This window comes from Microtus ochrogaster, linkage group LG4, assembly GCF_000317375.1.
Source record: "Microtus ochrogaster isolate Prairie Vole_2 linkage group LG4, MicOch1.0, whole genome shotgun sequence".
Lineage (NCBI taxonomy): Eukaryota > Metazoa > Chordata > Mammalia > Rodentia > Cricetidae > Microtus > Microtus ochrogaster.
This window is the reverse complement of record NC_022030.1, coordinates 35,044,447-35,066,420: the sequence shown is the minus strand read 5'-3', so window position 1 is coordinate 35,066,420 and position 21,974 is coordinate 35,044,447. Positions and strand designations below refer to the sequence as shown.

The 21,974-nt window shown below is 42.7% G+C and overlaps 2 protein-coding genes across 3 annotated transcripts in view; both read left to right on the top strand.

The window, feature by feature from the left end:
• The window catches only part of Sept2 (septin 2), a 36,375-nt gene extending 27,414 nt beyond the window's left edge, over nt 1–8,961 (top strand). For both annotated transcript variants that reach the window (XM_013351614.1, XM_005361373.2), the window contains exons 10-13: nt 3,142–3,225; nt 4,587–4,644; nt 6,234–6,366; nt 7,011–8,961. In XM_013351614.1, coding sequence (XP_013207068.1) covers nt 3,142–3,225; nt 4,587–4,644; nt 6,234–6,335 — 244 coding nt within the window. In that variant the 3' untranslated portion in view covers nt 6,336–6,366; nt 7,011–8,961. The remainder of the gene's footprint in view (nt 1–3,141; nt 3,226–4,586; nt 4,645–6,233; nt 6,367–7,010) is intronic.
• Nucleotides 8,962–11,116: 2,155 nt separating this feature from the next.
• Nucleotides 11,117–21,974, top strand: part of Farp2 (FERM, ARH/RhoGEF and pleckstrin domain protein 2) — a 112,456-nt gene continuing 101,598 nt past the window's right edge. Inside the window, exon 1 of the mRNA XM_005361371.2 lies at nt 11,117–11,205. The gene's annotated coding sequence lies outside the window, so the exon portion shown is untranslated. The remainder of the gene's footprint in view (nt 11,206–21,974) is intronic.

Genomic DNA, 21,974 nt, shown 5'->3' with positions numbered 1-21,974 from the left:
CCTGCCTCTGCCTCCCGAGTGCTGGGATTAAAGGCGTGCGCCACTACCACCCCCTCCTCTTTTTTTTAAAGATTTATTTATTTATATAATATCCTGCCTGCCGGCCAGAAGAGGACACCAGATCTCATTATAGATGGCTGTGAGCCACCATGTGGTTGCTGGGAATTGAACTCAGGACCTCTGGAAGAGCAATCAGTGCTCTTAACCACTGAGCCATCTCTCAAGCCCTTGAACTCCCTCTTCTGGCCTTTGCAAGCACTTGTGTATGTGTGTACACACACTTCCTTTTTCATTCTACCCTCATTTCTTCTGTATTTCTCTCCCTTTTCCCTCCCTGTTTAAACCCTCTCCTATTTTACCTTCTTTTTAAAGTATTGAGAATGAAGAAGACACCCAAATATAGATGTTTGACCTTTGCGTGCGCGCTCTCTCTCTCTCTCTCTCTCCTGCGCACACGATAAAGACAATAAATAAATCAGTAAATTATCTCAGCCAATAAACATGCATACTACCATACTTGACTACTTGAATTTTATCTGCTGGATCCATATGGCAGAAGGTGATAACTGACCCCTGCATGTTGTCCTCTGACCTTCAGGCAGGCCACGGCACAAGTGCTTCCCCATAAATAAGTGTAAACTTAGAAAAGTGTCGTGGTCCAGTGGACCAGCCAACATAAACTATCTCTCTTGACCAGCGTGGAGGCACAGGAATAAAGACACAACTCACATGGCTCTATCAGGAGGAAAATTGTTCATGATCCCTCATGAAATCCTGAGTTCACATCCTGAGAAATTCCTCTTGTTTATTCTCCAAACAGCCTTATATATCAAAACATAAACTGAGGGTGAAATCCATTAGCATTCTGTTTCCTAGTTAACCAGGTGAATTTTTAGTCATGTCCATATTTACTTACGTCTCTTCTGTTACGTCTTTCTGGTCAGTATACTAGCTCAGTCACGTAGGCTTAAATTAGCATCTGTATTCAGGCATCTTCCAAATTACATAGAAGGAGCAGAGCAACATCCTGACCCCTTGTTAGGGTAGGTACAGCCTGTCTGGAAGGCTACCTCAGGTGCGAACTATGGCTTGAGAGCCTGGCTGCCATACCATATAGAAATACGGGCCCACAGAAAAGGGGATTAAAGACAACACACCCCTTTCCTTTTTTAAGTATGTACTCCCATCACCCTTGATTCTGAATAGTTTTCTAATTAAGAGTAATGACTTTGAACAACAGGATGAAAAAAAGAGAATATACATAGTGATATTTTATTTTGTATTTTAGTTAATAAAGCTTGCTTAAAGAAAAGAGTGCAAAGCTAAGCCACTAGAGGCCAGGGAGTGGTGGCACACACCTTTAATCCCAGTACTAAGGAGGTGGAGACAAGAGTGATATGGCTGGGTGGGAAAAGGAATATAATGGGGAAGAGTCAGAAACTCACTGGAGTGTGGAGTTTGAGGTTTGGTGGAGACGCACAGTGCAGTCTAGGCAAGTCTGAAGATTGCCCCTTCATTCTGAGCATTGGTAGAGGTAAAACGTCTCTCTAGTGGCTTCCTGCTCTGCTTCTTTGATCTTTAGCCCTATATCTGTGTCTGGATTTTTATTATTATTCATGCTACAGATATAGTCTATTGAATTCTAAATTTTAGAAGGGGGTGGTTAAAAACCAGGCTGGAGAGATGGTTCAGCAGTCAAAAGAGCCTGCTGCTGTTGCACCCATGTCAGGCTCTCAACAAAAGCTCCAAGTGAACTGACACCCTCTTCTGGCCAGTGTAAGCTCCTGAACATACATGTACACACATAAATAAAAATACATTAATTTTTTTTAAAGAAAAATTCAAAGACATTCTGAGGTGATAATGTCAAGATTAGGCTGGCGTACTGAACTACCTACATGTTAGCATTGTCTCACCAATAGCAGGCTTGTTACCAGTGCAGATCAGGACCCATAATGTCGTGGCTACTATCCAACAAAGAAAGCGAGAGCCCCCAGTGTCTATTAATGCTATAGGCTGTAAATCGGTACCACTCTTAAAATTCACTTAGAAAATTCTATAAATGTTACAGATGTCAAGTTAACATAAGATTATCTTGGTTTATTTCCTATTGTTGTAATTCATAAATTTGGAGCCTTATTTGTCACTTTCTGGAAGCTAGAATATCTGATAAGGGTCTCCTTGCTGTGTTAAAATGAATCAGGCTATCACATGATGAGACAGAACAGATAACCTGTTTTATTTTTATTAGCATGTGATTATACATATTTTGGGGAATAGTGTATTTAGCACCCATATACTATACTATATGTACCAAACAATTTCCTTCTATCACTTCTTTATAGAGCCTTCAACCTTTCCTCTTGTAGTTCTCCATAAAATATACCTTTAATTAAAGAAGTTAAAAGAGAAGTGGTTTGAATAAACTAATACTTTGATTAGCTAAAATTGCCTCTTACTAACACTGTTTACTGAATGAGAACCAGTAACATGTTTCCACCTAAGTTATTATAAATATAGTATAATAGCTTTGAAGTACTTAAGACACACTTGGTCTGCAGTGCTGAGCCCATGGCTGTACTAGTCCCTATCATTCAGGGAATGTTAGTGTTACATGAGAGGTGTGGTTCTCTGTTACACCAATTGTGCAGCTACTTTTATATCCACATTTTTATCATCTCCCTAGATCCTCAGCAAACAGGGATATGTTGTAATGTTCTCTGTATATTTTTTAATGTGTAGTATTTGAAAAAAAAGCTATGCAAACACCTATTTGAATAGTTTGTTTTTCATAAGATCTTTTAGAAAAATAATGTGTTTTATTTCCGGTATCTTTTACCTAAAAGTCTCCTAAAGTCTCTTGGTATTAGCATTGTACTGTGTTTTGTAGTGCCTGTGGCAGTGCTCAGGAGAAAGTGTTCCACCCAAACCTTTGTGTTATAGCTTACTGTGGTTGCAAAGGAGCTCCTTTACCTAGGCATTTCCATAGTTTTATCCTGAGATTCAGCAATCTGTGTACAGTTTACTAAATCATTATTTGGGCTCTTAGTACTGGCAGTTTTTTATGTGTTCTTGATTGTTGTTGTTCCCCATGAGACAGCCATACACATAAATCCCTGTTGTATCCCTTCTCTTTTTTAGTACCCACATGCAAGACCTACAGGAAGTGACCCAGGACCTTCACTATGAAAACTTCCGTTCTGAGAGACTGAAGAGAGGCGGCAGGTTGTGCAGTCTTCCCCATATCATGTTCCCTGAGTCACTTTCACTAGTCTTTAGTGTGTCTACCTCAGACCTCTTGATCACAAACAACATGTACTTCCTATTGAAGAATTATTAAAAGAATATTCCTAATTCAATCAAATGGGCATGGGGCAGAGACATTCATAATGTGCAGTTTTGGAGGATAGAGAGGTAGCTCAGTGATTAAGAACACTTGCTCTTGAAGGACTCCTCTTGCAGGAGATATGAGTTCAACTCCTAGCACCCACATGGCAGCTCACACCTGTCTATAACTCCAGTTCCTAGGGATTCAATGTCTTCTGGCATGTTTGGGCACCAGGCATGCTTGTGTGTGGGCATGGCAGGTAAAACACAAATATGTGGAATAATAATAAAATGATTTATTTACGCAAACAACTTTAGATGGAAAATCCAGAGGCTTGTTATATTGGTACTTCCTTAGCATTACTGTGTTTATAAGTAAGCAGACTTGCTTGCCTTTGAAAGCTTTCTAGGGTAATTGCTCCATGGGTGTCCCTAGAGTAGCAGCTCTGTTCCCTATAGATTCCATGGGGCCACATTCATTCACCTTTTCTTTTTTACTATCCTAATGTATGTATTTTGTGACCTAGTCTGCATCAGATAAAATCATGTCTTCACTTAAAATGGAGCTGGATAAATAAGTGCTATACATTAGTTACTCAAAGTCTTTTGACAGGGGTTGGAGAGGTGGCTCAGCAGTTAAAAATGCACTCTGGCCTTTCAAAGGACCGGAATTTGGTGCCTAGGAAGCTTACTACCTGCAACTTTAAGAGATCAGTGCCTCTGGCGTTTGGGGAGCACCAGCACTCGTGTGTATGTGTGCATATATAGACACACATATACACATAATTAAGAATAAAAAAGCTTTTTGGAGTATTGCGATTTTAATTTGAAAACCAGACATTAAGAAAAGGTTTAGAAGGAGGAAGTACAAGAATCCCTACTAGTATATATACCCTGGAGTTGGTGTCAGTGTGCTTAGAGGTGCCTTTCTCAGCCCTGGTTAGTCATGCTCTGCCCACTCAGCTCCTTCTGGCTCCTTCAAGGACAGTTTTATTCACCATAGAGTCATAGAGGGGAAAGTAAAACCAAGACCCTTTTGGGTAGACCAGCTAACTATTTGTGACTGTCGAACAAAAGTCAGGTCATCTTCTGAATTTCCAGTTTCATGTTTTGTTATTTTTTTTCATGACTTTAATTTAAAAAGCTGTAAGCATGTAATTATAAAGTCGTGGTCTTCAGAATCTTAAAGTTTTTTTTTTTCAATTCAGAAGTACATTGCAATATTCCAATTGTAATTTTTTTTGTTGTTTTTCCCTTAGGAAAGTGGAGAATGAGGATATGAATAAAGACCAGATCTTGCTTGAAAAGGAGGCTGAGGTAAGTAGAACAGCCATAGTCTAGTGTCTGTAGCTGTTTTCTACTCAAAAATATTTTCCTATTAAATAATTCATCAAATTTCAAAAAACCAAAAAAAAAATAATAATCCATTAAATTTATTTTATGTACATTGGTATGAAGCTGTCAGATCCCCTGGAACTGGAGTTATAGGTGGTTGTGAACTTTCGGGTGGGTACTGGGAATTGAACTCAGGTCCTCAGGAAGAACAGCCATTGTTCTTAACTGCTGAGCCATCTCTCCAGCCCTATCCAAAAATATTTATAATTAATTTATTACAATTTTCTTTCTTCCTTTTTTGAATCATTATACACAATCTTTTAAATTTATGTGCATATATGTAATATATATATTTTAAAATATATTTATTTGGGTATCAACTATTCTCTACAATGTTTCTGTAACCAGAATGGCAAGGCTCTTCTCATGAATCCAATTTAAATGCGCTTTCTGTACCTCACATTCTTACTTATTCCTTCAAACGTTAGGATTACTTTACCCAGGAAAGATAAGAGCATTCATTCATTCAGTGTCTAGTAACAGTTTTGCTAACAATAAAAGGCAATGTGACTGATTTTCAGAAAATGTTCAAAAATCTTTTTCCTATTATCCTCAAATGGATAATAACCAATTGAGAAACACATTGAGGCTGCAATTTGCATTCATCACTAAAAAAGGGTAGAAATACATAGGACTTAAATGGTGGAGAAGTTAGGAAATGCTTCTAATAAGATTGTAAAGATTAAAATAGATATAACGTTGTGGATAGGACAAGTTGCTATAAGAATTCAGTCTTTTTTTTTTTTTTTTTTTGGTTTTTTTGAGACAGGGTTTCTCTGTGATTTTGGAGCCTGTCCTGGAACTAGCTCTTGTAGATCAGGCTGGTCTCGAACTCACAGAGATCCGCCTGCCTCTGCCTCCCGAGTGCTGGGATTAAAGGCGTGCGCCACCACCGCCCGGCAAGAATTCAGTCTTAATAATTGATAATTGGTAGGAGTCTGGGGATGTAGCTCCATGGTCTACCACAGAGTGCTTATCTAACATGCAGGAACCCCTGGGTTCAGTCTAAAAAGGCATAAATAGGCATGATGGATCTTGCCTGTAATTTATCACTTGAGGAGTAGAAACAGGAAGATCAAGAGTTCAAAGTCATCCTTAGCTACATAGGGTATTTTGGTCTAGCCTGGGCTACATGATAATGTGTCTCAGAAATAACTGGGAAAAAAAAGGATAAGGGTAGCAGTGGGTAAGCATTGTTTTCATGAAGACCTTCTAGCCAAGCAGAAAAGACGACTCATGCCCATTCCCTATCCCTTTCTGTTCCCCAGAAGGTAATAGCAGCCTTCTTTCTTGTCTCATTGTCATATTCTTTAACTGTTGCTTCTTTATATTGGTAATTTTTATCTTAATTTAATGCATATTTTGTCATTTACATGGATTTTTGATGAATTATTGACTTTTTAGGTTGGTTTGGAAGTTCTTTTTATTTGAACATACTGTTCTTGAGAAAAACAGTAAAAACTAAATATTATGACAACACTAACACTGTATCTGACACGTCCCGTTCATAGCTTCGCCGCATGCAGGAGATGATTGCAAGGATGCAAGCACAGATGCAGATGCAGATGCAGGGTGGTGACAGTGACAGCGGAACACTCGGGCACCACGTGTGAGGTGGTGTTTGCATATTAGTACCTTGGGGAGGTAAGGTGACTTCATTGTCAGCTCAACCTTGAGTATCATGGGCTCCTCTGTCTTAAGCTTTACCAATGTTTTGCATTTTTGAACCTACCATTCTGTATCACTAGCCTTTCATTGAAAAGCAAAAACCATTCTCTGCTGCCACCTACTGTCTAATAAAAACATTCCTATTTTCTAATGTTACATATATAATTTATGTTAAAGAAAAATTTTAAACTTTCATTAGACATAGTATTGGAAACTCATTAATATTGTGAACATCTTCAAATAGAACTTTCTTAATTTATTTAAAGCTTTTGCAGATGAATGGCATAGGTATTAGGAAGAAGAATTAATGCCAGCTAAATAAGGGTCACCTTGATGCATGGAGATTACAGACCTCCAGGCCTTTAAGGCAAACAATATGTGACCATTAGAAATGGGCATATCATTTACATTTGTGGTCTGGTGTAATTCTCTACACTTTAATTTCATGGAACCTGGTGGTTTCAGAGAGCTTCATAAATGGCATCTTGATTTGGTTAACTGGTCATAGATACAGAACATTTTCCTCAGCTCATGCCCTTTCACATAAGAGGGAGTATTGTTAATGATCAAAGCAATAAATGCATCACTTCCATTTAAATGGTTTTGTTTTTGCTCTCCAGAAAAACACTTTTGGATTAAAAGAAAAGTATTCCTGATAAGTGCTGCAGCATCAAGTTTCTTAACACCCTTGAAAGTGTGCCCATCCGGATTAACTCGCTGTGTCTGAGGATTTCAGTTGGGACTTTGTTTTGTTGTTTTTTAAACTTTTGATGGTTTTGATATTTGGTTCTTTTCTCTTTTTTTGCCCTCTGGTATGAAGTACTTTTAACATTTATATTTCATTGTTATGTTACATTTTATATTTTGTGAGGTAAATCCTGATTTTCTTCTTCCTTAACCACTAATGTTAGAATTTTTTTCTAAAAGTCAGTCAACATATATAACTTAATAGTGAATTTATTTGATTTAGCTGGCCTGACTAATCATTGACAAGTACTCTTGATTTATGTCTAGACTTTTTTCTTTGCTCAGAATGTTCCTGTGTGGTGGACATGACGTACCTGTAACAGAGGTGGTTGTGCAGACTTGGTGGCAGCATATTTGCTTAGTAGAACGAAGCACACACTGTTAACTTTATATTTGTGCAGAACACCTAAAACCACTTTTGCTGCTGTAGTTAGTACGGTTAATTCATCTGCACATTTATCTGTTAACCAGGCAGAACAGAGGAGATTTATCTAATGAGATACATGTTTATACTTAAATAGCTTTTAAAAAGCAGGATTTCAGGGTTGAACTTAAAGAGCTCTGGATTCTAGTGCCAGATCATTTTCAAACCTCTGTAGAGAACTCACTACAAGGATTTTTATACTGTGGATGCTGATTATGCTGTGCTGTGGAGAAAACCAAAGCAGCTGTGAGCTCCAGTTTCATAGTGTAACAAGACTCGTTACACAGTAAGAGTCAGTAAACTTTCTACTCAACTAAAAGGCAATACTTTTTTAAAGAAACCAAAATGTTTATATTTTATACTGCACTTTAATGTACTTTGTGTAACTTGGTGCAAAGATAGCCGTGGCAGTAGGAATCATGGTCCTTGGCTGGCATAGACCGGAACCCAGGCTTGTGATTGGGTGGTGCTCTGCACAAAATGCCGCTTGAAGCCCAAATGCCTGCCCTGCCATTTTCCTCTAATTCTTCCCTTTTTCAGTGGTTTTCTCCTGGGAGGAAAATAGCAGTTTTTTATGTGCAGACTGTCTCATCTGTTTTCCGCCATTGTCATTTTCCTCAGTTTGTATAGTTAAATGTCTGTGTGGCATGAATGAAAGGCATTTCAGATCTGTGTTGCAAGCAGGTGAGCAGAGCCACACCTGGCTTATATTCTCTGGCGCTGTCCCCTAATGTCAGTTAATGGCCACAGAAATGGCAAGTGAGGGAGATGGTGGTGCGGAGGAAGCAAAGCAGGTGCTAGTTCTCTGCTGTCATTTTGCTGCAGAAGAAAGTGCTTGATTGATGATGAGCCAGGGATTCATGTGTAATTCAGGCCAAAAATCAATAGTACTAATAAAATGAGACTTAAAAAGTGTTATAAATTACAGAAAATAATACGTTTGCTCCTTCACTGTTCCATCACTGTGAATGGCTGGGGGTTAATTGTGTGAAGTTTCTACCAAGAAAACTGTTGATGACTATGGAGTACACCTGTGGAATCCTGTTTGGGTTATTTTAACATTAATTTGATTAAAGAAAGGTTTTTTTTTCTTTGTTTTTTAAACAAAAGCATTTTCAAGCATTCAGTGTGAGCCCTGTGTTTGTGAGTTAAGGGTGCCACTGAGAGCCAGCCGACATGGAAGGATGACAGTGTGAGTGTGTGCTGGAAGATCTTACAGCCACAATTCTAAATTCCCCTTCAGTTTTTCCATCCAAATCTAAACATACTTTTGCTAATAAATATTTGCTTTCTCACTAAGAAGTTAACTTGTACCTGTAGAAATGTACACGTTTTACACTTCAACTTTGTAGCCATTTAAACTAACCCTTTTTCAATAAAGCACTATTGTTTAATAAAATGATCAGTCTTCGTTTTATTTGAGTAAGGCATGAGATTCACTGGGAAGATTCAGGGCCCCAGTGACAACTGTGTATCCAAACAGGAGTTGCTTGTATTAATAGCATGAGTACTGCATGTGTTTTCACCAGTGATAATCCAGATATTTGAGAAGAAATGGTACAGCTGGGGCAGAACTTTGTACAGGTTATCAAATTATCAACAGATTATTTGCTAAAAATGGACACTAAAACCTCAAAAGTAAGTTTATTAATTAGAAAACGAAGCAACAACTGTTCAGCATTGTGGGAAGTAAAAGTGTTCCAAATATATTTTTGTTTCTCCATATGAGATAAGTTCAAAAAACAGCTTTTTAATTTTTTAAATAACTATTTATTGTTTGGTAGTATTTGAGACAGTCTCCCTTTAGCCCGGCTAGCCTACAACTCCCTAAGTAGATCAGGCTGATCTCCACCTCATTGAAACCCACCTGCCTCTGCCTCCATAGTGCTGAGATTAGAGGTGTAAGCCACCATGCTCAGATTTTAAGATTTTTACATTATGTGTATGACTATTTTGCATGCATACACGTGTCTGTACCATGTGCATGTCTGGTGCCCAAGGAGGCTAGAAGAGTATGTCAGATTTCCTGGAACCGTGAGCAGCCATGTGGGTGCCAGGAACCGAATTTAGGTATTCTGGAAGAGCAGCCAGTGGCTCCTAACTGCTAAGCCATCCCTCCATCCCAGGAAAGCAACTTAACCAGACTTGAGACTGGTGAGAGGTTCAGAGCTGAGTACTCCCACTCACCTGATCAAACCTGAGTTTGGTCCTGAGACACACAAGGTGGAAGGAGACACAAAATTGTTTAGAAAACAAGAAAACAACAAAAACCCACACAACCCTAAAAACCCCCTCGTCTTGGGCTCATGCCCATTTGGGCAGCCAGACCATTATTGACTGTGGCAGTGCTATCTGGGTCCCTCTTCCTCTTGCTTTCTGAGCAGCACACTGACCCCAGGATAGTGGGATTCTTGCTCTCTAGGTCATTAGGTTGCTCAGTCTAACGTCATTCCTGCCCTGCCACTTTTCTTATGATTGATAGTACACTCAGTGGCATTGTCTGGTTCGAGGGAAAGGCAAGGGTGGTGGAAGAAGTTGGGAGGCCTCCCCATGTTGCTGAGCTCGGTCTGCCTGTGCTCCTAGGTTGCCTTGGGGAAGTAGAGGCCCCACCTTCAGTGGGCCGAGGCACTCCCATCTTGTCTTAGGGACTCTTCCAAAGGCCAGGGATTTGTATGAATCACTTGGGACTATGTGCAAACTGTTCCTGGGTTTATTTAGCCTGGCTATGGTTGAGAGGACTCCGTGCAGGGCCATTCAATTAACCAACGGGACAAGAAAGTGGGGATACTGCAAGTCACAGGAATGGAGGCCCAGAATCTAGTGTCACCGTTTTGATTCCCAAAAAGAGCCTCAAAACTAGAAGAGAACAACGAAAGCTTTCAGGGCGCTTTGGCGTAGCTTGCCTCCGGCACAGCACCTCAAAAACAACCCTGATGCACGTAGACTACAGTTCCATTATTCCCGGGGGCGGCGGGACGGCGAATGGGAGACAAGGAGGCTGGCAGTCAGGGGCGTGACCAAGGGTATAAAAGTCGGGGTAGTCCGGCGAGCTGGGGGGAGGGGTGCAGGAGCAATCCCAGGCCCCACCCAGACCCTCCCTGTTTGCCAAAGCCAGCCTGTAGGCTGAGACCCGCCCCTGTCCTACAGTCCCTCCCAAGGCTCACGCAGGGCCCACCCGCGTTCCAGAGTCCAGCTCAGGCCAGAGTCTTCCCGTAGTTCCGAAGCCGGGTCCAAGACCGAATCCTCCCGGCAAGCCAAAGACTAAGAACTCGCGGCTTTCCTAAGTCCCACCCAGTACAGAGTTCTCGAGTCCCCAAACCCCTCCCAGCACCGAAGGTCGGCCCAGCGTGCGGGACACGGATCCACCCGCGGAGGAGCTGCACAGCTATGCCTTGGACACTGGTGTCCCCTCCCGCCCCGCCCTTCCCCGTGTGGCCACCAATCAGAGCTGGGAGCCGCGCTCGCAGGCGCCCGTCGGGAGGACCCGCCCGCAGGCCAATCGGTGGTGCGTCCGCGGGGGGGCGGGGCTGCGGCGGACGCGCGGCGGGGGCGGGGAAGCAGCTAGCTGTCGGGATCGGGCGGCGCGGGCGCAGGACGTGGAGGAGGCCTGGCTGGCGGCGTCGCAGGCCGGTGTGTGTGGCACGGTGAGGACGCAGCGGCCGTGGGCGGGGGTGGCGGGCGAGCCGCGCAGGGCCGGTGGGGCGAGCTGGGGCTTCCTTCGTCTGCCAGACCTCAGCGGAATCTGAGTCGGACCAGGCCTGAGGCTGGCCGTCCACCAGAGAAAGTCCACGCCCGGCACTGAGGCCTTGGTGAGGCGCGCCAGCTCCTCGCCGAGTTCGCGGTTGACAACACACGTCTGTGAACGGCCTGTTCGTGGAGGGGCGAAGGGAGGAGAGTCTCGGGTTGAGACTAGATGTCCGCTGAGGACAGGAGTGTTGCTTGTGTAAATGGGCAGTCTGGGGAGGACTGAGAGCTGCGGAGTTCCTCACGGAGCCTGGCTGTCAGCAGAGTACTGAGGGCAGGGACATCACACGTGGAGACCAGCTGTTGAGGAAGGGGGATGATTGAGAGTCCCTGCGTCTCTCGTGGACACTGGGTGTCCCGTGGAGGGTTAAGGGCCACTAGAATGCCCTTCTGAAGACCGCTCCATCCCCCAGGCCAGTGCTCAACAAAGCAAGAGCCTTGGGAAGCACCACCAAGAGCCATAAATGAAAGCCCAGAAGGGCACTGGCCACTCCTTGTTTTTTCTTTTCTGCCTTTCCTTCAAAACCGAGACTCAAGTGTTAATGTTCTTACTCTGCTAGGATCTAGAAGTAGTATCGGCCCATTGCGTTGTACTCACCCTAGATTATAAACACCTTTGCCATTTACACACGTGGTAGCGATTTCTCAGGCTCTTTCATGCCCCCAGTAAGGGTGGTGAAAAATTGAAACTAAAACGAGGCATTCATGCAGGAAATAATGTCGATACATAGTGTTCAGAAAATGGAATGGCTTCAAAGTCCGGGCAAAATCTTTAAAGGGTGGCTTTTCTCGCTAGCTTTGTTTTGTTTCCATGAGGTGGTTTTGACTGGGTCACTGTGAAAATGTTTGGTAATTAGTGGTTAACACTGATTTTGCGTTGGTCCGGTGGAGACAGTATCATAGTCGGTCCTACGGATTCTCTCAGTGTTAGAAAGATGAAAGAGGTAGTTTGAGATAGGGAGGTGTGAAGTAACCTTGACTTGTAGGCTAAGGGAAATGTTTGTGAATGTCTGGAGACAGAAAGTCATTTGTGAAGCACTTCGTGGCTGCTCATTTGTCGGTTCTAAAGTCTTCAAAGGGGACATGCCCAAGTTGCACATCCCCACGGTTCTTATTGAGACATTCTCCATAGCCCAGGCTGGCCTCCAGCTCCCCACCCTCTTACCTCAGCCTCTGAGTGCTGAGAGTAGAGGTGTACATCGTGACTTCCTGTGCACAACTCCCATTTTCGAGCCCAGGAAGAAGCAAACTGGGTGGGTTTAGGGTGACATTCTGGGATATGTGCAAAACCAGTCTCTAATGGCCTGCTTTGCTACATTTATTAGCGAGTTTATAGACGATGACACCTACAAATTCCTTTACCAAAGAGCAGGTCACTAGGAGGTATGTCCTTCATTTATCCCTGCCTTAGGTTCCCTATCCATAGAGTGGGTTTAAAATGTACTTACCTCAGGCGTTGTTGTGAGGACTAAGAATCAACGTTTGGAAGCCGTGTAAATGACCTTGCATTGAGTAAGGACTTCATGAACTTCAGTAATTGTTACTAGCAAGTGAAAGTAGCACAGGCTAACCCTGGGTATTTGTCAGATGAGTTGGGAGAGAATTAGACAGTGGTGCCACAGTTATCCTGCGTGGAGGGAAGGATGTGAATTGGATTGCCTAAGCAGAGATTAATCCCTGGGCGGTCCCATGGGAGGCTGTTTATGTCTACGGGCCAGTTTCCCCTTTCCAAACATTCCTGCTTCCAGCCTCACGAACACCTGTATTCACACGTTAACAGATTTCTCTCAGTTCCGTCTGCCCTCTCAGGTACATTCATATTTTTCTTCCCCCCGTTTGACCGTCTGATTCCCCCTTTCCCTTCATGAGCTTCGTGCAATGCCATGTGGGGCTAGGTGTGCAGCCAGAACACATTGAAAAGTTGGGCGACTTTAGTCTGCCCAGGTCAGTATGTGTGGAGTCAGTTGGCGCTAATGGCTCTGTTGATGTGATGGTTTGACTTTATGGAGGAAAGCCAAAAAGTTGAGGACCTCCTAAAACTTAGCATGATAAACCCCAGTGCTATCATTTTCTTGTTTATGTTGGAGAGGATTGTGGTCGACTGTTTTTGGAAGGCAACTACCAGTATGTGATATTTTGATTTTTGAAATCCCACTTTTAAAACATAATCAGATAAGCAAACATTGTATCGGTCAGGTGGTTAAGTAAGTACTCTTGGCCAGTCAACATTCTTTGGCAAGCTCATTCCTGTTCCTCCTCAAAGCATAATTTGAACCATTTTTGATCCCAGGAAATATGTTTCAAATATGCCTTTAACCTTAAAGGTGAAATCATGGGCACACAAAAGTTCAAGTGTAAAAATATGCATGAGGACAGGGACAGAATCAGAAGGGCAGAATGATTTCAGTGATTTTGTTTTAGTCTTATAGGATTATTTCCCACTAGGCCTAAATACTAAGGTATTTTAGCTTATTGCTCCCTAAAGATACAAACCTGAGGACGGTTAGATGTCTGAATGGGTAAAGGTGCTTGCTGCCAAGCCTGGTGACCTGCACTGGAACCAGGGACACACGTGGTAGAAGGAGAGAAATGATTCCCAAAAGGTGTGCTCCGACCTCTTTATGTGAACGGTGTCAGACGTGCACACGCGTCCACAAGTAAATGTAAATAAAACACAAAGGCACTGTGACAACAGGATATGATGAGGAGACCTGCTTTGGCTCCTCTCTCCTCCCTAATGTCCCTAGTCGGCCTGCTGGAGCCCTCCCAGCTCAGCCCCAGGCAGCTTCCTCTGCTCTACTCTGTTGTCTTGAGCTGGCTGTCCTCTGCCTTCCCCACCTGAGTGAGACAGGGTCTGTCCTGGAACTCGCTGTGTAGATCAGGCTGGTCTCAAACTCACAGAAACCTGCTTGCCTCTTCCTCAGGAGTGCTGGGAGTAAGGGCGAGTGCATTATGCTTCCTGTAAGTCCCCCACCCCATTGAGCATGAGCAGCCAGAGCAGCCACTGCTCTAGTGATTTTTTTAAATGTGACTTCAGTGAGCACGTGTTCTTGTGGGCTTACTTCGTTGCTTTCCTTTCTCCATTCAACTCCTTTTGTGTGCACTGTAGAATCAGGATGGAGTTGGAGCCGTCTGCAGAGGTGAGGAACTCCAAGTCATTCTCTGGAATTCCTTGAGTTATAGTGTGGAAACACTGCTACCTATTACAGGTGCTTGTGAACTATAAATGGCACAGTGTAAAGCAAAGGATTTGATCTGGGCCTTCTGGTAGTGGGAGTCACTTGGGACACAGTAGCTACTGTCATGCGTATGAGGATTGATAACTCTTTTTGCTTCGACTGTCCCTCCATCCCAGCTGCTCCTCCACCTGCCAGCCCTCTGCCATCCTCACTTTAATGCACTTACCCTCTGCCATTCCACTGCACCGCAGGGATTTTCCCTGTAGAAGGTCCTATGTCCTTAAACACTTGGAGTTTCTGTAGTATCAGAAAAAGTTTTAAATAATGTTTAAATGTTTGAAATACAAAATAATAAATCAGTAATATAATACAGTAATAGTAAAGTCTTGTGGGGGAGCAAAGTCTGATGCTAGGTTTTGTGAAACCTGAGGCATGTATAATTAGAAAAGGATAGGCAGCTCACATCAGCCAAAAATTCCATCTCCAGAAGGATCTCTGTGGACACCGACACTGGAAATGCAAGCTCACGGGCGCACACACACACACACACACACACACACACACACACAATTTAAAATTAAATGTAAATCTCTTTAAATGAATAAGGTTACAAATAAAAGTTAATTCATTAAATAAACATTTGTTTAGTATGCAAAAAAGTAAGGAGCTAGGATTGTAGCTGAGTTGATAAAGAGTGAGCGCGTTCCTAGCATACACAAAGTCCTGAGTGTGATTCTCAGTGCCGCATAAGCCTGACATAGCGGTGGATCCCTGTGATCTCAGTATGGGTCGTAGAGACAGGAAAACAAGAAGTTCAGGGTCGTCAAGACAGCCTGGGATGTATGAGACTGTTTGGAAAGGAGGCAGCATTTATTACCAGACATATAATCCCTTTTTTCTTAGCTATGTATTTTTAATTTCCTTTTCATGACAGTGAGAAAATAGAATTCATCTATTCTTCTAGAATAGCTGATAATTTTTTAGTGATAGAATACATGATTTATGATTTCGCATATAGATATATTTTATAATTGTATACAAACAGCTTTGTGTTCCTGGGGTGGGTGCAGGGTGGAAAGATTTTGTTCTCTTTTTCACAATTACATTTAATAAGGAAGAAAATATTCATCTAAGGCATATTTTCGGTTTTTTTTTTTTTTTTTTTGTTTTTTTTTTTTTTTTTTTTTTTTGTTTTTTGTTTTTCGAGACAGGGTTTCTCTGTGGCTTTGGAGCCTGTCCTGGGATCTAGCTCTGTAGACCAGGCTGGTCTCGAACTCACAGAGATCCGTCTGCCTCTGCCTCCCGAGTGCTGGGATTAAAGGCGTGCGCCACCATCCCGGCTTAAGGCATATTTTCAATTATAGTTCTATATTACTGACCTATTTTTCTGATAGGTAAGGATTTGTACTTTTTCTTCTGAGAACTGAACTCTGCCTAGAGTTTAACAAATCTACTGAAAATTTTCTCACAAATGAGCTTCCGGCTCCTTGTATTTCAGTTTTTTTTCTTTTCTATTATCCATGTACCTTCCATGCCAGATGTTGGTGGACCCATTTGTGTTGTTTGCCTAGGGCCACCTAGGGTGTTCAGGAGTTCATCTCATTTGAATATACATAAATTAACTACGGGAAACTTAAATGTCCATTCACATTAATGGGTCTTTATCTGGCTCCCAGAAGTGCCAACTGTTCCTCCAGTCTGCCTTCTCATAGGGGAGAATGGCACAGGCAGAGTTACACGGGAAAGATCCAACAATCATAAGTGATTACAATCAGAATAGTGTTTTGGTAAATTTTACAGAGACGTATGACCATAAGAACACTTTGCATGGGGCCTCAGGGGCCCATGTGAGAGACCTAGAGACCTGAGCCAGACTACTTGTTTATCAACTTTTATTGGGGTAGTTTTATACTCCGTGTTTGATGCCAAGTAAACCAGCAGTGTGTGGTGTGCAGGTTCTAAGTGCATTTTCCTCAGCCATTTGTTTGAGAAGGAGGAAGTAATGTTGGAAATAAACTTACAAAGCTTTACTAAATATTTTGTTTATTTTACTAAAGTCAAATTTTCTTCAGTAGTAGTTAATATGGAGAGTGGACCACAATATCAAAATTAATTCCAGTGTTAAAAGTTTTTATGTATTTTTTTTTTTTTGATTTTGGTTTTTTGAAACAAGTAGGCCTGACTGTCCTGGAACTCACTCTGTAGCCAGGTTGGCCTTGAACTCAAGGATCTGCCTGCTTCTGCCTTCCAAGTGCTGGCATTAAAGACAGGCACCACTATGCTCAACTAAAAGTATTTACTAATTAAACTGTTTTAGGAAATCAACAAGAACAACTGTAACTCTTAGACAAGAGACAGTATTTTTGCCTTCTCTGGAAGCTGTGATTTCAAAGGTAATATACATCCATTACTGTAAACAGTTGGGAAAGAATTTTACATTGGAAAGACAAGTAAAAATTGGTCCTTTACTCTTACCCAGTGAGACCCACCATAAACATGTTTGGGCTTGTTTTTAAAGGAGTACAGGTTTATTTTGGCTTATGGTTTAAAACGTGATAATGGAGCTTAGTTTCTGGGAGTGCACACTCCATCCCGGCCCTCCATTCATTAGTTAGAACATCTACTAACTAGATGTGCGTGTGATGCAGCTGTGGAAGACTCTGACAAGCAAAAGGTTATGGGCAGTGGAGATGAAGGCCACCAGAATAGAGAGCTGCCTGTTTTTCTTCACCATTCCCTGATCTGCCATCAGAATGTTCAGAACCTGGAGGTGGGCTCCAGCAGAGAGTGGGGAAGTCCACTATTTTCTCTCTGCTTCTCAGTCATTTCTCTAGCAGTTGTTTCTTTCCTCTCTTCCCTCTTAGAGCTCCATTCCGGGCAAAGTACAATTTGTGGGCAAACAGCACTGCTAAAACCCCAAATTTCTGGCTAAAGGACTGAAAAGAGAGCAAAGTATACCAGAGAGGTCCCAGAGAGAAAGTTGCCCCTTAAAGTTTTTGGACTTAGAGGCTCAACTCTGAGCATATGTGAGTCAGAAACTGAGAACCAGGGTCTGGAGAGATGATTCATCAGATAAGAGCACTGGCTGTTTTTCCGGAGTACCTGTTTTTAATTCCCCAAACCCACATGCTAGTTCACAACCAGTTCCAAGGGACCCTATGCTTTCTTCTGGCCTCTGCATCAGGGTGAGTGGCACACAGGGTAAGTAGGGTTTTAACTGGGGAATATAAGGGTTCTGAAATGGAATTTCACTGACAATATTCCACAGAAGACTGGATGGGTCTGGCAGCCTGAATCCAGTCAGGCCGGTGTCTGCTCATCAGAAAAACCAGTATGTTCCATAGGACTAAAATAAGATTCCGACAGCAGAGTGTTTTAAAAGTCTAGGATATAATCCAAAGATATTCATATATGAAAACCCAAGGAAATGCTCACAGACTAAAACTGCAGTGAAAATATTGAACTGGTCTGAGAACTTTGTGAGTGTGAGTGTGCTGGCTAGTCATATGTCAGCTTGCTACACAAAGTCCAATTATCTGAAAGGAGGGAACCTCAGTTGAGAAAATGCCCCAGTAAGATCTGGCTGTAAGGCATTTTCTTAATTATTGATTGGGTGGGTAAATGCCCAACCCATTGTGGGTGTGTCCATCCCTGGGTTGGTGGTCCAGAGTTCTGTAAGAAAGCAAGTTGAGCAAGCTGGGGAAGCAATAAGCAGCACCCTTCCATGGCCTCTGCATCAGTTCCTGCCTCCAGATTCCTGCCTTCTTTGAGTTACTGTCCTGACTTCCTTCAGTGATGAGCCATGCTGTGTAAGTGCAAGCCAAATAAACCTCCGCAACTTGCTTTTTGGTCATGGCGTTTCATCTCAGCAGTAAAAACCCTAAGACTGAGCTGGGCGGTGGTGGCGCACGCCTTTAATCCCAGCACTTGGGAGGCAGAGGCAGGCGGATCTCTGTGAGTTCGAGACCAGCCTGGTCTACAAGAGCTAGTTCCAGGACAGGCTCCAAAGCCACAGAGAAACCCTGTCTCGAAAAAAAACAAAACAAAACAAAAAAACAAAACAAAACCCTAAGACTGGCAGGATTGTGGCCTCTGTGGCCATTAATTTTTAGTGTTCATTCTGGAAATGTGATACATGAACACTTTGCATATGTAATTAAGGGTACTAATCAGCTAACATTGAAATAATGAGGCTGGCCTGGATTTCTGTGGTCCACTCATGTGATTGGAGTTCTGTGGGGATCTCTTTCAGCTGACACCAGAAGAGAGAGGTAGAGAGGTTAGAACATGTGTTTTCAATATATTCTTCCTGCCTTAGAAGGAGCCAGGAGCCAAGAATGCAGGTAGCTTCTTGTTATCCTTGGCGGTTACACCTGGACCTACGGTACTTACGTAGTGCTTATGAGGCCACCGCAAAAAGATTTTTTTCAGTTTCAGAATTTTGTTTTACATATAGTTAGAACATCTAGCAATTGTTTGAAGCCTCCAGTGAAGGAAATTATAAATTTAGTTAATGTTCAGATACTTAAACAACTGGGGAGTGAAAGTAAAGCTGTAAGGTGGATAACTATCGGTTGTGTCCAGAGGCATGTCTTTGGACCCGGTGGCTGGTTCATTCCGTGCTGTTTGTGTGAAGGGTCTTTATTCTTTTTTTTTTTTTTTTCTTGAGACAGGGTTTCTCTGTAGCCTTGGAGCCTGAAACTAGCTCTTATAGACCAGGCTGGCCTCAAACTTACAGAGATCAACCTGCCTCTGCCACCTGAGTGTTGGCTGGGATTAGAGGCGTGCACCACTACTGCCCGGTCAAAGGCTTTATTCTATAGCTAGTGCTAGACATGCCTCGCTCAGAAGACTGATCACAGAGCTTCACGGGGCTTATTTTATTTTTGGCTATAAGTGCTATAAACTAGTTGGCGCATCAGCTTTCAGGTTTTGCTCCATTGAGAAGCTTACAACAGAGTTGGGACTGAATCTGTGAGTAATAGTTCTAAATTTTCCATCTGCTGTCCTCATTTCAGCAAATGCCTGCCTCAGTGTGTGTATACTGTGGGTGTGCACACACATGTATGGATATATGTTGACGCAGGTGTCATCTTCAGTCACTTTTTAGAAAGTCTCTTACTAAATGTGGATCGTATATTTGAATATTAGTTCCCAGTTGGTGGACTGTTTGCAAAGGATTCCGAAGTATGTACCGACTTTTTGGAAGAGATATTCCTCTTGGGATGGGTTTGAGGTTTCAACAGACTCCTGCCAGTCCCAGTGTGTCTAGTTCTTTCTACTTCCAAACAATGGGTCAAGATATGATAAGCTCTTGGCTATTCCTGTCCCAGTGCCTTTGTTTTGCCATCATGGACTCTAACCCTCTGAAACCATAGGCCCCAAAGTCTTTTATAAGTTGCCTTGGACATGGTATTTTATCACAGCAATTTTTTTTTTAAAGTGGCTAAGAGACTAAATTCAGTGCTTACAAATTGAGACTGCTGGGCCAGCAGACGCCCAGGAGCTGCCTGTCTCAGCCTACCCAGCGCTGGGATTGCAGGCACACTTGGTTTGTGTGAGTTCTGGTGTAGCAAGCTTCCTTGTCAGACTGTCTTGGACCACCAGCCTGCAAATAACAACTCAGAGACTTCTTATTAATTATGAAAGCTTGGCCTTAGCTTAGGCTTGTCTCAACCAGCTCTTATAACTTAAACTAGCCTATTTATGTTAATCTGCACTCTGCCACATGGCGTTAACTTTGTCTATACTGCTCATCCTGCTTCCTCCACATTTGACTGGCAACTCCGCCTTTTTTCTTCTATCCCCAGAAGTCCTGCCTAACTTCTCTGTCCTTGGAAGTCCTGCTTAACCTCTTCCCACCTAGCTATTGGCCATTCGGTTCTTTATTACAGCAATCACAGCAACACATCTTCACACAGTGTACACATATCTCACAATACTCTGGGGATCCATGCTCAAGTCCTTAAGCCTTGTACAGCACACACTTTACAACTGAGCCATCTTCCCAGCTCTTTTTATGGCCTTTAAAGCCTTAACAGTCACTAGCATCAAGATCTCTTGGCTGATCTTGCTGAGGATGGCAGAACCAGTGTTTGCAAGGGTCACATTTGTGCAGAGGATGACTCCAGATCTGGTTTCTGTGGTACTGTGGCCACGTCAGCTACCAACTGGCAGTACAACTGTGTCTGGAGCAGTGGTGTATGTTTATCCAGTGAGACTCCTGGGAAGGGTGTGGATGTTCGCTCACACCTGCCCATCTGCCTAGCTAGCTGTTTTTCTTCGGGTCTTTGAACCTTGCCCTGTAATATAAAACCAACATTGTTTTTCAGCTTCTGCGTATTGATTAACTTGCTTACTTATTATCTTTTTTTAGTCAGTTGTGCTTAGAGAATGAGGGACCCATCTCTTGCTATACTGCAGGGGTGTAGCCCAAGATTGGAGGACTGGGTAGGAGTCCATTTATCACCAGCTGTGAAAGCTGACTTACGGGCCGGTAAGATGGCTTAGCCAGTAAAGGCATTTGCTGCCAAACCTAATGTCCTGAGTTTCCATCCTTGGGACTCAAATGGAAGAATGAGAGAACCAACTTCCATAAGTAATCCTATGACCTCCACATACATGATGTGGCACAGATGTGCCCATACACATATACACAAACATAAATGTTTTTGTTTTTTAAGTTCTTAACATTGAGTAAATTTTAGACCTGTAAGACAGATTTCATGAAAATGAAAGTATAATATTCTGTCTCTTTGGTTAGTCAATAAAGAATTTCGACTCTGGAGTCTCCCACAAGACCCAGGGTTCCAAGGAAAGCAGATGTTCACTGCCCAGCAGAATTCTAGCTAGTTCCCTTACTGTGGACAGTAGACTGTGCCTTTGTTCAGGAAGAGCAAGAATCTTGGTAACCAGATCAAGGCTCAAAGCAGACTCTGGTTAAGTGTTCTCTGGCACCCTGTCTGTCTCTCTGTCTATCCATCCAGTTTTAGTGCAGAGCTTTTGCATACCCATTCCATCCTATACATCCCCCCACTGTCAGCAGCCCTTTCCAGAGCAGACATCTGTTACATCACCACCATCCCCAAAGCCTTTGCCAACTTTTAAGCTGAATTTTCCAACTCTAGGAAATGACACGTCACAGGGTTTTTTAAATTATTATTTTTAAATGGGAACATACCGAAGCAACCAGATTTGTAGTGAATGGTACAAAATGATGGAAATTGTATCCAGCTACCAGAGATATTTTTAGGAATGCAGACTACAAAGTATTCCATTCACATGGAAAAAAAGATGAGAAAATTCCTTGAGTTCTGGTTCTTTGCACTGCCTTTCTGTGGACATCTGGGGGTGGTGCTCCAGCAGATACCACGACAGGGCAGAAGTGGACCATAGGCTCCCGGAACTGTGTTTCTTTTCTTTTTTTTTTTTTTGGTTTTTTCGAGACAGGGTTTCTCTGTGGCTTTGGAGCCTGTCCTGGAACTAGCTCT